The 14919-nt window shown below is 37.3% G+C and overlaps 1 protein-coding gene across 2 annotated transcripts in view; it reads left to right on the top strand.

The window, feature by feature from the left end:
* LOC127624340 (syntaxin-binding protein 5-like) overlaps nt 1-14919 on the top strand; it is a 111531-nt gene that overhangs the window by 45375 nt on the left and 51237 nt on the right. For both annotated transcript variants that reach the window (XM_052099127.1, XM_052099126.1), the window contains exon 5: nt 9848-9982. In XM_052099127.1, the coding sequence (XP_051955087.1) occupies nt 9848-9982 (135 nt within the window). The remainder of the gene's footprint in view (nt 1-9847; nt 9983-14919) is intronic.

Raw genomic sequence — 14919 nt, 5'->3', positions numbered from 1 at the left:
AAAATAACTGTCAGCTGAGCCAGTGGGGGCTGAAAGGGGCTTGAGTTGAGACTTGGTTGAAGACTTTGACTTCAAAAATGGTAACAAAATGTTGTGTTTTTAATTATTTGGGTTAAATCACTAAATGTGTTCATTAAAATACATTTTGAAGCACTGTAGTCCTCTAATAAGCAAATATTCTCAGCGAATAAAAAATGTATTGAGCGTCCACTGTCGGCCATTTTTTTAAGCTGTTCAGTGTCTTATTTCCCCCACAATGCAATGCAAATTAGACTGTCTTACTAAAAACAACTGTGAGCTTGTTTTATGCAACAGGCTTTCTATGGCGTCTTTAGCTAGTCAAACTAATTGTTAGATTCAGTCTTAAGTTAATGGCTATGTTTATGCAACCGGCCCCTGTTGCAGGGCTCACTGGTCTTCTATTCTAATCTTTTCTATTTCAAAAGTAATTTTGGGGATTCTAACATTTATATTTCCTATTGACACACTAAAGCTGAAGATATAAATAACCATCTTAAGACACATGCTTTTGTGAAATATCGTATGTTCCTAAGACTTTTGCACAGTACTTTGTTTGTGTGTGTTTGTGTGTGTGTATATATATATATATATATATATATATATATAGTTTAAGTCAGAAGTTAACATACACTTGAAGTCATTAAATCAAATTTTTTTTAACAACTCCACAGATTTGATATTAGCAAACTATACTTTTGGAAAGTAATTTAGGACATCTACTTTGTGCATGTGAGTAATTTTTCCAACAATTGTTCACAGACAATTATTGAAAAATTATTGTCGACTTTCACAATTCTAGTTCATCCTTGGGAGCAATTTACAAACACCTAAAGGTAACACGTTCATCTGTAAATCAATAGTACGCAAGTATAAACACCATTGGACAACACAGCCATCATACCACTCAGGATGGAGACACATTCTGTCTCCTAGAGATTCATGTAGTTTTGTGCATAAAATGCAAATCAATCCAAGAACAACAACAAAGGTCCTTGTGAAGATGCTGGGGGAAATAGGTTGACAAGTATCTATATCCACAGTAAAATGAATCCTATATCGACATAACCTGAAAGGCTACTTGGCAAGGAAGAAGCCACTGTTCCAGAACTGCCATAAAAAAGCCAGACTACAGTTTGCAAGTGCACATACGGACAAAGATCTTCTCTGGGCTAATGAAACAAAACTTTAACTGTTTGGCCATAATGACCATTGTTATATTTGGAGGAAAAAGGGTGAGGCTTGCAAGCTGAAGAAAACCATCCCAACAGTGAAGCATGGGGGTGGCAGCATCATGTTGTGGGGGTGCTTTGCTGCAGGAGGGACTATTGCACATAACAAAATAGATGGCATCATGAGGAAGGAAAATTATGTGGATATATTGAGTCAACATCTCAAGACATCAGCCAGGAAGTTAAAACTCAATCACAAATGGGTCTTCCAAATGGACATTGACCACAAGCATTCCTCCAAAGTTGTGGTAAAATGGCTTAAGGACAACAAAGTCAATATATTGGAGTGTCCACCACAAAGCTCTGACCTCAGTTTGATGTGCAGAACTGAAAAAGCATGTGAGAAAGGAGGCCTACAAACCTGACACAGTAACACCAGTTCTGTCTGGAGGAATGGGCCAAAATTCCAGCAACTTATTGTGAGAAGCTTGTGGAAGGCTACCCAAGGGCTACCCAAAATGTTTGACCCAAATTAAACAATTCAAAGGCAAATGTTACCAAATACAAACAAAATGTATGTGAACTTCTGACCCACTGGGAATGTGATGAAAGAAATAAAAGCTGAAAGAAATAATTCTCTACTATAATTCTGACATTTAAAATCCTTAAAATAAAGTATTGATCATAACTGACATAAGACAGGGAATGTTGTCTATGATTAAATGCCAGGATTTGTGAAAAATGTATTTAAATGTATTGTGTTTAAATGTATTTGGCTAAGGTGTATGTAAACTTTGCTATCTCAGAAGTCCAGCAAGATTTCTTGCACCAAGAGCCATGGCTGTTTACTACCTTGTAAATGTATCCCATATGTTAATGGCCATATGATATCAGTATCCTCAAAAGAGATGTGTTCAGACTAAGAACACTTCAATCAGCATTGTAACACTGTGTAAAGAATTGTAGAGCATTTGAGATCTTCAATCACACTCATAGCTATAGATCAGTGCAGGAAGGCTGTAACCTTATGATTTGTTTTGGACAGCTGTTGACTCTGATAAGAGATGAGCCAACCCTTCACTTATAATCTGCACTGGTTCTGTTGATGAGAGTGACATCTCGCCAACAGCAGCTTTCATGGTCAAACAAGTTCTTGTTAGTGTGTGTGCTTCAGAAGCAAAAGGCAGAGGTCATTGGTATAGTCAACGATGTGTCTGACATTTACAAAGTGTCTCCCTCTATGTTGTGTCTTGATCCCAAGAAAACAATGTGACATCTAAAGCCAGCACAACACTACATTTTTCCAATGATTTTCAGGTGTGTGCTTTATTTATATAATGGCCACCTAGGAGGAGGGAGACAGTGAACTCATTAACATCAGTCAGCGGGAGGTTGTTAATCACTTGTTTATGGTTCTAGCAACGGGAAAGCACATCGAAACTGTTAGAAAAAATCATTCTGGGGTCTCATATTCTCGTCAAGTGACTAATGAGTTGTTCTTTTACTGAAGAACTGACAACATTGTCAAGCTGATCTGAAAGTTTTCATCGCACTCAGTTGCACATCATCACACGCTGATTGTAATCCATAGTGATTCCATCATCAAGCGTTTTTTCTGCCTTTGTTTTCCTACACTAAAATTACATCAGAAAGCAGAGCCACAACAGTCTGTTTTTATTGAACTTCTTCAATCACTGAAAGCTGCATATGGACAGAAACACGCGTTCTATGATATGCCTCAAGGGGATAAATATACACAATCATGCCATTTCACATTACTCCATGAATCATGCACCTGGCTCATTTGGAACATTTGTTTTAGAACCTGGTGCATTTTTGCCCTGGGTTCGGTTTGTATAGGCATATATGAACATGGCAATCATACTCTGATCTGCACCAAAGCAATCTGTCCAATTACAAATTAACTCTGGAGGGGTTCGCTTGTGGTGAGAGAAACAATGTCACTATAAAAACCATGAACATACAGAACCTTATGGATCTGCTTAGAAGAACTCAGTAGAATATTTGTACCGTTTGGCACATTTTTACAGGTATATCATTTTAACCTGTATATCGATGTGTGGGCTAAATCTTATATATGAAGAAAATGCAGCATTGTAACTATTTTATCCACAGTTATGGAACAGATCAAGCAAGCTACAGGTCAGAAAAAGCCCTAAATCACTCTTGTGTATTGTTTATGTTTACGCAGTACTCCTGTTGTTATTTTGGCGAGCTCCACGTGATAGGGAATCAGATAGAGAGAGAGTTGCGGTGAGTTGTTATGTTTGTCTCCCCTCCATCATTTTGTATCAGCAAGTGTGTCATACTTCTGACTGAAGAGAGAGAGACATTAGCAAAACAGTCTGCATGTGTGGCACCCTTGGCCAAAATCGAGTTTTTGTTTGTTATGAGCTATTAAATTAAGCTATTGTTTTCCCCCTTGCATTGTGTTTTTGCTTGTATTATTCTCATTTATAAAGCATTTAGTTCCAGTTTGTGTATTTTATTGGCAGGGGGATTCCAAGAGTGCTGATATTTAGTATAACAGTACTGGAAGCTTTTACTGTTTGTATCACTCAACATTAATTTGCTTTAAGTTGCTTTTTTTTAAAAGCATCTGCTACAGGAATAAATGTAAAAGCTAGAATGCTCCATACAACCATTTCTAATCTACAAAATGATCACCCTTTTAAGATCAAGCATCAAACCACATAACAATTTTGTTGTTGTGAAAGGATACTTTTTTGAGGTAGGTTATTTTTGGAAGGAACACAGTTGAACCTACTGTCAAGATGGCACGGCCATCACATAGGCTGACATTCTGACAGGAAGCTGTCGGAAGATGTTACAACAACCAGAGAGGGATGAGAGAGAAGCCTGTTAAAAAACGCCATAGCTTGCCTGTTTCCAAGAGTAAAGTACCCCCTAAAAATGCTCTCTACGATTAAATTTGAAGGACAAAGCTTAAAGATGCTATTACTGCATGTTGACTAAAGACATGAACCCTGTTTTAAACAGTCATACTAATAAATAAAAATCCACTGATTTTAACTGCACATTTGCCCCTGTAAGTGTTTACAGAATGAAATGAATTGGAGCTAAATTAAAGCTGTTTTCTATTGTTGTGTGCAGCTGGTCAATTGTTTGTGTTATATGGCTGCAGCAACATTTTGTCAATTGATTTTGAAGCTTCTTGTTTTTGTTCAGTGAACCCAGTGCCATAAGTCTTCAGAGCTGTAAAAATGTGCACATTGAATTATACCATATGAAAAAGGTTTCAATTTTTTTTAGAGATGAAACGACTTGGCAACACCTTCTTTACACTCTACCGATACTGTAACATGATAAATGATCAGGGAGGTTGGCAGTTTTAAGGATATTCCTGAATAGATTTGCTCTTTGTTTGTGTGTGTGCGGGTTTGGGTGGTTTATGAGGACATTTCTTTAGGTTACAAATGGGTAATTACAATATGCTATAAATGTGGTTTATGAGGACATTTCTTGTGTCCCCATAATTCAAATCACTTAAACATACAATGTTTTTTTTTTGAAAATGTAAAAATGTAGAAAGTTTATGTGAGGGTTAGGGGATAGAATATATAGTCCATACTGTATAAAAATAATTATGTCTATAGAGAGTCCTCATAAGGATAGGTGTGTGTTTGTGTGTGTGTGTGTGTGTGTGTGTGTGTGTGTGTGTGCGTGTGTGTGTGTGTGTGTGTGTGTGTGTGTGTGTGTGTGTGTGTGTGTGTGTGTGTGAGTGTAGGTTCCAAATGTTCCCACAAGGATAACAAAACCTGAAATCACATAAATTGTGAGGACCAGCCAATGGGTTAGGTTTAGGGATAGCAGGGTGTAGGGTTATGGGATAGAAAATATCATTAGCTCAGCATAACAACAATAAATGTCAATGGAAAGTCCCCACCGTAATGGAAAAACAAACGTGTGTGTGTGTGTGTGTGTGCATGTGTGTGTGTACCTGTGTGTGTGTCTGTGTGTTTGTGTGTGTTTGTTTGTGTGTTATGACATGGCAGATAAATCTTGCCTAGTCATCCTTGAAATAATGTGCTGATGTAAACTTGCAGATATCATGTTAAATTAGTTTTAAATAATCTAGATATTCACAAATGCACACACACACACACACGCACACACACACAGTATAGGATGTGATTTCATTTTGCCTGTGTAAATAAATGAATGCAGGATAATAAATCTAATTATGCAAGGAACCATAAAAGTCTTCTTTCTGTATGTGTGTATGTGTATAAATGTAACTTTCATTCAGTACTTTCATTGAGGATACATACAGTATATGTATAAAATATTGTACACTCACCATGAGATGAAGAATCCAGTGATTATTCAAGGCCATAAATGTGGTTTATAAAAAGAAAGAAAGTCTAAAATACCTGGTGAGAACTGTCTGTTAGCTTTCCTGTTAATCTCAAAGGCAGTTTCCCTTTTGACACACACAGCCTGAATGCTACCATCTTTGATTGTTGTGCTCTTAGTTCATTGTCGCCACCATACTGGGACCACCAGTCATGTCTTGCAGTTTAGCCATTTTAATAAACAAATTTAGACAAATTTTTAGACCTCACAGTCTGACGTTTAAGAGAGAATGTGATGTTTGTTGTGCATCAGTCAACCTCCAGAGCTGGTGGGGCAGCAAACGTCTAATGCTGTCGTATCATGTAATTACTTTTTGTTTAATAATGTATTTACTCTTTTATTTGAATACGTCCATATACTGTAGATACAGCAAAAATAGTAAGAGTAGTATAGCAGTATGCTATTCCGAACACTTTTTGAGAGCTGTTTGTTTTTTCTTGGTCCTGAAGAATGTATTTTTTGCATTAGTGCATCATAGAAAGAGAAAACACGTTTGGGTTTCCACTGAATAACTAATTTTTCCTCAACCCCCTCCCCCTTTCAAGGAGAAATATAGACTAGTCAGCAGTCCAACTTGTGTCATCTTTCAGTGTTTCTTCCAACTGATGTGTTTGTGTGTGTGTGTGTGTGTGTGTGTGTGTGTGTGTGTGTGTGTGTGTGTGTGTGTGTGCATCTGTCTGACAGAGAAAAGAATTGAGTTATGTGTGATACATGGTATTTCAACACTCTTTCACTCATGAATATATTTATGATGCTGCAAGGTGCTGGCATGAAGTGTTGGGCACAGGGGCGTGTGGATATGTGTGCATTGCTGAGAGAAAGGAGTGTAAAAGAGGTGAGAGTCAAGCTGTATACTCATCACCAAAACGAACAAGGCTTTTGTTCATTAAAAGTATAACATTTGCACCAATGTTTTCAAAAAAATAGTTTAACAAGAAGCATGTGAGCTCTGACAGACAAATTCTTTGATAAACCCAAGACTGAGTAATATATCTGTTTTAGTGGTGATTAAACAGAAACCTAGCCTTTGACTCCAGTAACTGAAAGCTTCCTGCGCTCTCGTTCCTTTGGGACGTACTGCAATGTACATTTGAATTGAGCATGCAGAATTCTAGCAGCTCAGCTAAACTAAGCATTTTTTTTTTTTTTGGTGCTCTGGAATAACATTTACATTCAAACATGTTTGGCTGGAAGATCAGTGCATGGTTCATTGATAGAGCATGTGATTGTCAATATCCTGACTTTGTATTTACAAAATTTGGCAAGTGCTATCTTTTAATGAAGCAATTGCTAGGTTTTAATGAAGCTTATCTGAGGAAAATGGTATTGCTCAGAGATTACCCTTTCTTAGCTCTGTAGACTTTATTGAGTTATATTTACAAGCGAAGTGCATAATTTTCTAGATGTTACTTTCTCCTATCCCAGCTTAATGAGGATAAACAACAACTATATTAGCAAAGCCATTAGTAGATTGAATTCCGCGAAATGTATACACATTGCTCTGTATGTTTGCTCATCCCATCCAGCTTGACATAGATGGTGTTTACATGCACATTCTTAAACAGGTCATAAGCAGACATATTACGCTCAAGCGCATAAAGTCATTTAAATGCTTAAAAAGTTTTTCCTTTATGCAACCTGGTCTCATAGTGAAAACGTGTCTCTATAAACATTTTTGCAAAACTTGTTAAACGTGTCTCCAGGTACAATTCCCTGAAGTTACCAGGACAAATGAACACTAGAGGCGCTATAACAACTGTGTGTTTTATTCACTCTCACTCAGATCATGACATTAATGGCTGATTATGACTTTATAAATACTTATTTTTCTCTTTATTACTCAGACCCTGCTGTTTTACGATATCGACACACTTTCACAGTAATGATTCTTTTGAAAAATTATACATTTTAATGCTTGTATTACAGACCCACCTACATATATACACTTATTCCAACATGATTAACTTGCATGGCAGCTCACCTGATATGGCGTTGGACTTGGATGCCATGACCTCAAGCTGACACGTGACATTACAGAGTCATAGAAGTGGCACGAAATAATTTTGTTTCTACATTTTAAAACACTATTGGTTAGATTTAGGCATTGGGGAGGTAAGGGTGTCTTTTTTAAATGTCTCATTTATATTTTAAAACACTATTGGTTTGTTTCAGGCAAAAGTTTATATACATATATAAAATTCACCTTAAAACCTCGTTTGTATATGACACAATTTCACTCACTTTGTGCATCCCCATTTGGACATTTCACTGGAAACCTGCAGCCAAACGTGTTATACAGCACACAAATTTTGAATTGCAAAAATTGTCATGTTCATGCAAATTTCATGAGATCAGGCCGCATTTCATCAGGTTTAAGCAACCCCTTTACATTGTTTATGCAAAAAATAAACGACTTGCACAGATTTCGACCAATTACCCTGATTTTGCTTTGCATGTAAACTAGGGGTGTATATCACAATTTTTAATCACAATACAATCTTACATTTTTTTTTTTTTTTTTAAGGTCTTTGGCATATTAGGATGCTTCTCAAAGTGATCTGCTCTGACTTCATGAGAGAAAATGAAAGTTTACTGAGGTTTAATGATAGTGCCATATTAATCTACTATATATAATGCTGAATATGCATGATGATGCTATGCTATGTCAAGTGTCATGCCTGATTTTATTTCATCAGTACATTTCAGTTTTAACTAGGGACATTATTTAACTAGATAAGCATGCACTTCCATTAAATATGTATTTTTGAAAATAATATTTATATGTAATCATATTTTAAATGTATATAATCAGTGACTGTGTGTAAGAAGCATATGTATCTAACATTATTCCATATTTTTAGCAAAGCTTTTTGATGCATCAATTTGATGTCACCATTGCCCTGTTCTAGGCTGATTTTTAATCCCAGTGCATCTCTGATTGATCATATAGCACTTTTAATAACAGTGATCAATTTTAAATGCTTTGCAAATGTCTTTAAATACGGTTCACTCATCGTGAGATGAGTGAACCGTTGCACCCCTATACATAAGATCATCAATCATTTGATGACAGCTCATTTTCCTTTTGGAATGAGGTAAACACTACAGTGACAATTTGTCATCTCTACAACAGTCAAGCAAGTTTTTTTATTCCAAAATACTTGCATACCCATGACTTTTATCCAATAGGAGTGTGTAGATGAAATATACAGTATGTACATAGGTTATTTTTGAACTACTGACAAAACAAGTTTTTAACTTGATTCAGTATGCCTGTATGATTATGTTCAACATATGACAGGTTGATGAATAGCAACACATCCTCACATGTTTAACACACTTCTAATGCCTGACAAATGTGTCTAAAAAATGAAAATCACCATGAGGCATGCAATATGCATCTTTACTGCTTAAATGATTGCTCACATATTCAGTAAATAATAATATTGATCTAAAAAAAATCCTTAATGAAATTTTGAAAGAAGTCTTGATCTCAAATATTTTTTCAGAAACACGCTGTTTCAACCGCACAACCACCGGGAGGATTCACACTTTGACATTACTGAACTTGGTAATGTTTATGCGGGTTTCTAATGTTCACGGCTTATTTGAATAAGCTGATTTTTTTTTACATTGTCAGCATGCATCTGTGCATGTAAATGCGCTCATAGAAAAATTGCCTCAACCAATGCCATGAATTTGGGATGGGACTACTTGTTTGTATGACCAATGGAGGATGGGAGAGGTGTTTGGGAAACTTATTTAAAAATTATTATTATTTTGAAATTCTGTTTGGTGACAATAGTAATAAACTCTACCAAATATCATCTTTGTCTCAGAATTACTAATTAGAAATTAAAAATAGAAACAAATTAGATAATTGTTCACATATAGGGCTAAAAAGTGGTAACATGTGAATTGCCCAGCGTAAATTATTTTGTTTGGAAGAAATTAGGAAAAGTTTTATTGAAATCTCATTATGATTACTGCAATCTGAGAACAATTTGTGAATTTCTGAAACTCTAGAGGAGATTACTGTTTTTGACATCTCAGACAAGCTTAAGTCTCCATTTGTTATCCATTTAATCTCATTGCTGGGTCGGAGAAACAACTGAGATATTACAGATCTAATTTGTGTGTATGTTTTTTTCTTCTTTATTATAGGATTATTAATTGTTTTTAAGAATGAGAACTGTCCTATTCATTTATTAATTAGATTAATAAACAAGTAAAAACTCTTATTTATTTCTCTTTCTTAGGATAACGTTCTGTCATCTGCCCTTCCAAAGCAAATGGTTGTACATTGGCTCGGAACGAGGAAACATCCACATTGTAAATGTGGAGTCCTTTACCCTCTCAGGATATACCATCATGTGGAACAAAGCCATTGAACTGTGAGTGCTGCACACACACACACACACACACACACACACACACACACACACACACATGCACGCACACACACTTTTGTAATTTATCACACACATCAAAACTGTAAATGTTCCTGTTGCTTTGCTGTGTGTTATTTGTAACTGAGCAATCATTTAAATCAAATACCATTTTAAATAGTCACTGATCACAGATTATCTCTCTCTCTTTCTCTCTCGCCTCACTTCACCTTCTCTTCTTCTGTCTTTTCCTGAGTTCTGTAGGTGCCCTGAGTTCTTCAATTATTCAAACATTTTGTCAGCAGTTTTGTTTTCTTTCTTGACCCCTTCAAAAGGCTGCAGTGCCTTTGAGACCTAGACAGTGTAGACACTCATACACACATGCGTTTATGGGTGTCACATCATATCAAGGTTAGGAATGACAGATGTCCTGTCTTGCCTGCTGCTTTTGGTACTCTCTCTCTCTCTCTCTCTCTCTCTCTCTCTCTCTCTCTCTCTCTCTCTCTCTCTCTCTCTCACACACACACACATGCACACACACACATGTTGGTGCAGCTGTCATTATGAGGACTCTCCGTAGACATAATGGTTTTTATACTGTATGAAGATTTTATAGAACCCTCACCTTAGGTTTGTAACCTAAAAAAAAGTCCTCCTAAACCACTTAAACCTGCCCACACACACACACACACACACACACACACACACACACACACACACACACACACACACACACACACACACACACACACACACACACTATGTCCCTCGTGACAGAAAGGGCAATTGTTTAAAGAATCAATCCGCCCTTTGTTGTTGTACCTGTACTGACAGACTAAAGGGGCAAGTCAACGTGGCTTTACTCTCACGTCATTGAGCAGAACATTTTCCACTCTTCCTCTCACATACTGTTTAAGGCTTTTAAGAGCTGTGTTCTTACATTTTTTTCTTAAAGAAATTAAGAAAGAGAGTTGCTCAATCTACAGCACCTGTTAAAACAAGCATACATTGTATTAACATTGATGGAATTACAATGGAAGTCTTTGTAGTGTTGCATTGCACCAGAGTTAATATTCAAATTAAGGCTATCAATTACATAAAAATGTTTATTGAATTAATTACATGATATGTTGATATTTAGTATACAACTATCCTTTTTGCAATCAAGTTTGTACATCTGTCTCATGTAGACTTAGGTGCCACAAGAGATATTGTTGTATTCTTTCTGCACATTTTTTTTAATTGATTGTCTATTATGCTTGCATCAGCTGGGCATCTTTGGAGATTGTGTTGCATCTACTGCTTAATAAATAAAAACACACGTTTTGAGACCTTTGCATTTTTTTATTCTGTTGTGCTCATCCAGCTTCTTTTTTGTTTTGTTTGACAAGCTATATTGCCTGTCATGTCAGTTGCGACTTGACTGTTTTGCTCTGACTATACGAACAACAATTGTGTACATTTTTGTTATAGTTAATTGAAATGTATTTATGCATTAAATCTGCAGTATGCAATAAATCAACATGTGTTAAATGTTACAATACACACATGAACTTAGTTTGATTGATTCACTTACTAACCTTGTCTGTGCAAAGTTATATGAAATATTTCAACTCCATGATTTATTATCAGTAAACCTTGTAACTTCCATGGAACATGCTCTACCCAAAGGAATTATGTTGGAAATACATAACCAGAGATCCATTCGCCAAAAGCAGTAGCTTATATGAGCTTCACATTTTGGCTTTCAATCCTTCCTGCTTGCCTTGCCCCATAGACTTCCATTGTAAGTGTATATCTGTACATCGGAGTTATTCTTTTTATGTTACAGATGCCGTAACCTGCCACATTCCATTTAAAGGAATAGTTCACCCAAAAATTTAAATTCTCTTATTATTTACTCACCCTCATGATATTCCAGGTGTGTATAACTTTCTTTCTTGACCAGAACACATAAAAAAAAGAGAAAAATGTCTTAGCTCAGCAGGTCCTTAAAATGCCGTCAGCAGGTCCGTCATCAATATGGCTCCAGCGGTTAAATGTATGTCTTTTAAAGAGACACAATTGCTTTTGGTGCAAAAAATCCAATGCTTCATGAGAGGGCGGAGTCCAAGAGGTCTCTTGTGTGACATATTCGCATTGCCATGGATACAGATGTAATCTCGTATTCTCCACTGGGTTGAGACAACCAGGATGAGCACACAAATGCATGATTGGAGTAAAGAAACAGATCAATACAGATCTAAACTGAAACCAAACAAGATACTGTACAGCATTCCTACTTCTCACTTGTAAACAGCGCTGCTGTGACGCACTCAAGTGTGCCTTTGTGTATGTAAACCTCCATCTCTGTAAACACTCCCTTTCATGTACTTCGCAGTAGTATCTACACAACAGCTGCTAACCAAGATGGTGTGTGTGTTTGTGATTGGAAGGGAGAAATCTGTTGTGTCACTCTGCTGTAAGGGTGATGACATGGTGGTGGGGGATGTTGGCGTGATACCGGGCATTGAGAGTAGTGGTTTGTTGCTGCAGGTGTCATAAGCTCTGTGTCGTTTGGTGTAAGGGGGCATGTTGGTTGGCATTTGACTGTGTAGGCTGCCAGAGGATTAAGGGTTAGCATGATGGGATGGCATGATGCCACATTGTCAAGTGAATATTACAGCATGTTACAGGAGTTGCGATAGCAGGTGGTAGCAATTTTTAAATTGTGCCCAGATGCAAGGCACTCTGGTACAGGTCAATCTCTGCATTTAAAAAGAGGCAAGAGGGCTCAGCACCATGTCCTCCGGAAAGGCAGACTGTCTCTGTGGTTCGGCTAGACTGTCTCTATGCATGTCTGTTTGTGTGACAGGGCTCTGTCATAAATCTAGGTCTCTGACAACAAAGAGAGTTTAGCAGACAGTGGTAGGTTGTGAGGCATGCTGTGATTTTATATGTCAGATTAATATATAGAGGATGCCTTTATGATGTTTATAGAGAGAGTTTGTTAACTGCCTGACGTCCATTTCAGAGACTCAATTTGCACAACAGGTGTTGCTCCTTAAAGCAAATGGATGCACTCCCTTAAAATGTGAGCAAATTGCATCCTGGATTATGCACGTATACATGCACACTCACACAAACACAGAGTTGGTAAGTTTGAAAGCTTCTTAATGACTGGAAATTGAACTTGAAGTCAACATGATTTCCACACAATCAGAAAAGATAGAAATAGATAGAGATTGTGTCCGAAACTTAAGGCAGCTGCTATGCTGCCACTCTTCTCAGTTTGTCCAACCCTGTCTCATAGATAGTTACTACATTTTTGTACATATTGGTGTTTTATTAACACATTTTGGGGGGAGCAAGTTTATTTAATCTGACTAATCACACAGCCAGAGGAAGAGAATATAAACAGTTGCTTACCTCTACGTAATATTGAGAGTACAAGCGACTGTTCACATGCCACAACCTCGGCACGTCTTTCAGACCATGCGTTTCAGCCCCCATATCTCCGTAACCCATACTATGCCACTCATACTAAACCAACCATCACCACCTAGTGATTGACAATCAGGCCGCTTTAGGTCTTCCCTACAGTCCGCCACAAGCCGGCATCTCTGCATCAATCAATTTCATTTATAGATCGCCTACTATGCGCAATCATGTTGAACTCCACGCTTGACGACTCAACCCATTCGTATTACAGAGTGAGTTCTTGCTTATATGCAGCGTGAACTTTCCACACAAAAACACAGGCTCTTCCTGTTAACAATGTGTGATCCAGTGCTCGATGATTCAGCCCGTTTCGCATAGGGAGTTTCCTAAAGGCAACATATATCACTTCCACAAGAATCTAGTGTCCTACCATCGTATGCCATGTCGGCAGACGCCTACAGATTCAGCCACTCGTAGATCAGAGCAAGCTCAATATAATACAGCTAAAATATTCTCACACTAATCACATGCTGTCCCATTGAACGCTGTGGGGGGAGGGAAGTTATTGTCGTTAAAATCAGTCGGTTCCTCTTATTGCTTCCAACACATAACTTCCGTGCCATTCCAAGATGGCTTCTTTTGGGGGCATTCTAGTTCAGGTCAAGTCTCAAGCCACGGGCCCTCCGCCAGGGACAGCAAGCCACATATGTTTACGCTATCCTCACAGCAGGATTACATTATCTTGTAAACTAATGAATATTTTTGCGTAGCTCATTGTATATATTGCGTCAATGGGAATAGGTAAAAACATCATACAGATCGAGTTGTCATGAGTGATAACGTTAGAAATTTCTCAACATGTTAAGTACAACAAGCACATTAATTTCACACAAACTGTGTTTTAGCCACCTCACAGTGCTCTGTGAGGATTATTTCAAGATCTTTGCACCCTTTTACATTGTGTTTGGTCTTGCTTTAATCACAAACCTTTGCCGTATGTAACAATATACAATTTTCCATATTCTGTTTATGTTTAATGAAGTAATAAGCAACAATGTTTGATACAAAGTATTATACAGTACATACATGTTGCATTTTCGTTTATTGCTTCATGACACAAAAACAGAATATGGGCAATGGCATGTAGTTACTAACAACAGATGATCCTGATTGAAACCAGCCCCAAAACAAGGTTCAGAGATCTTGAAATAATCCTCACAGAGTGACATGAGCTTATCTTGCATCCTGGCTCTGTTGCTTGAAGCTGGCCGAGTCCCTGCCTGAAAGACAGAAGCAGTCAGAGAGTCTCAGCCGCAAGCAAATAAACCATAACAAATTATTGGTAAAAATATCTAAATTCTTGAACTCAAATGGATACTTTGACAATTTTCAATCTGGTTTCCGATCGCATCACAGCACAGAGACAGCGCTCATAAAGATAATAAATGATATTCGCTTAAATACTGATACAGGCAAATTATCAGTACTGGTACTACTCGACCTCAGTGCTGCATTTGACACTG

This window comes from Xyrauchen texanus, chromosome 30, assembly GCF_025860055.1.
Source record: "Xyrauchen texanus isolate HMW12.3.18 chromosome 30, RBS_HiC_50CHRs, whole genome shotgun sequence".
Classification (NCBI taxonomy): domain Eukaryota; kingdom Metazoa; phylum Chordata; class Actinopteri; order Cypriniformes; family Catostomidae; genus Xyrauchen; species Xyrauchen texanus.
Note: the sequence above shows the minus strand (reverse complement) of the source record. Positions and strands in the feature narration are given on the sequence as shown.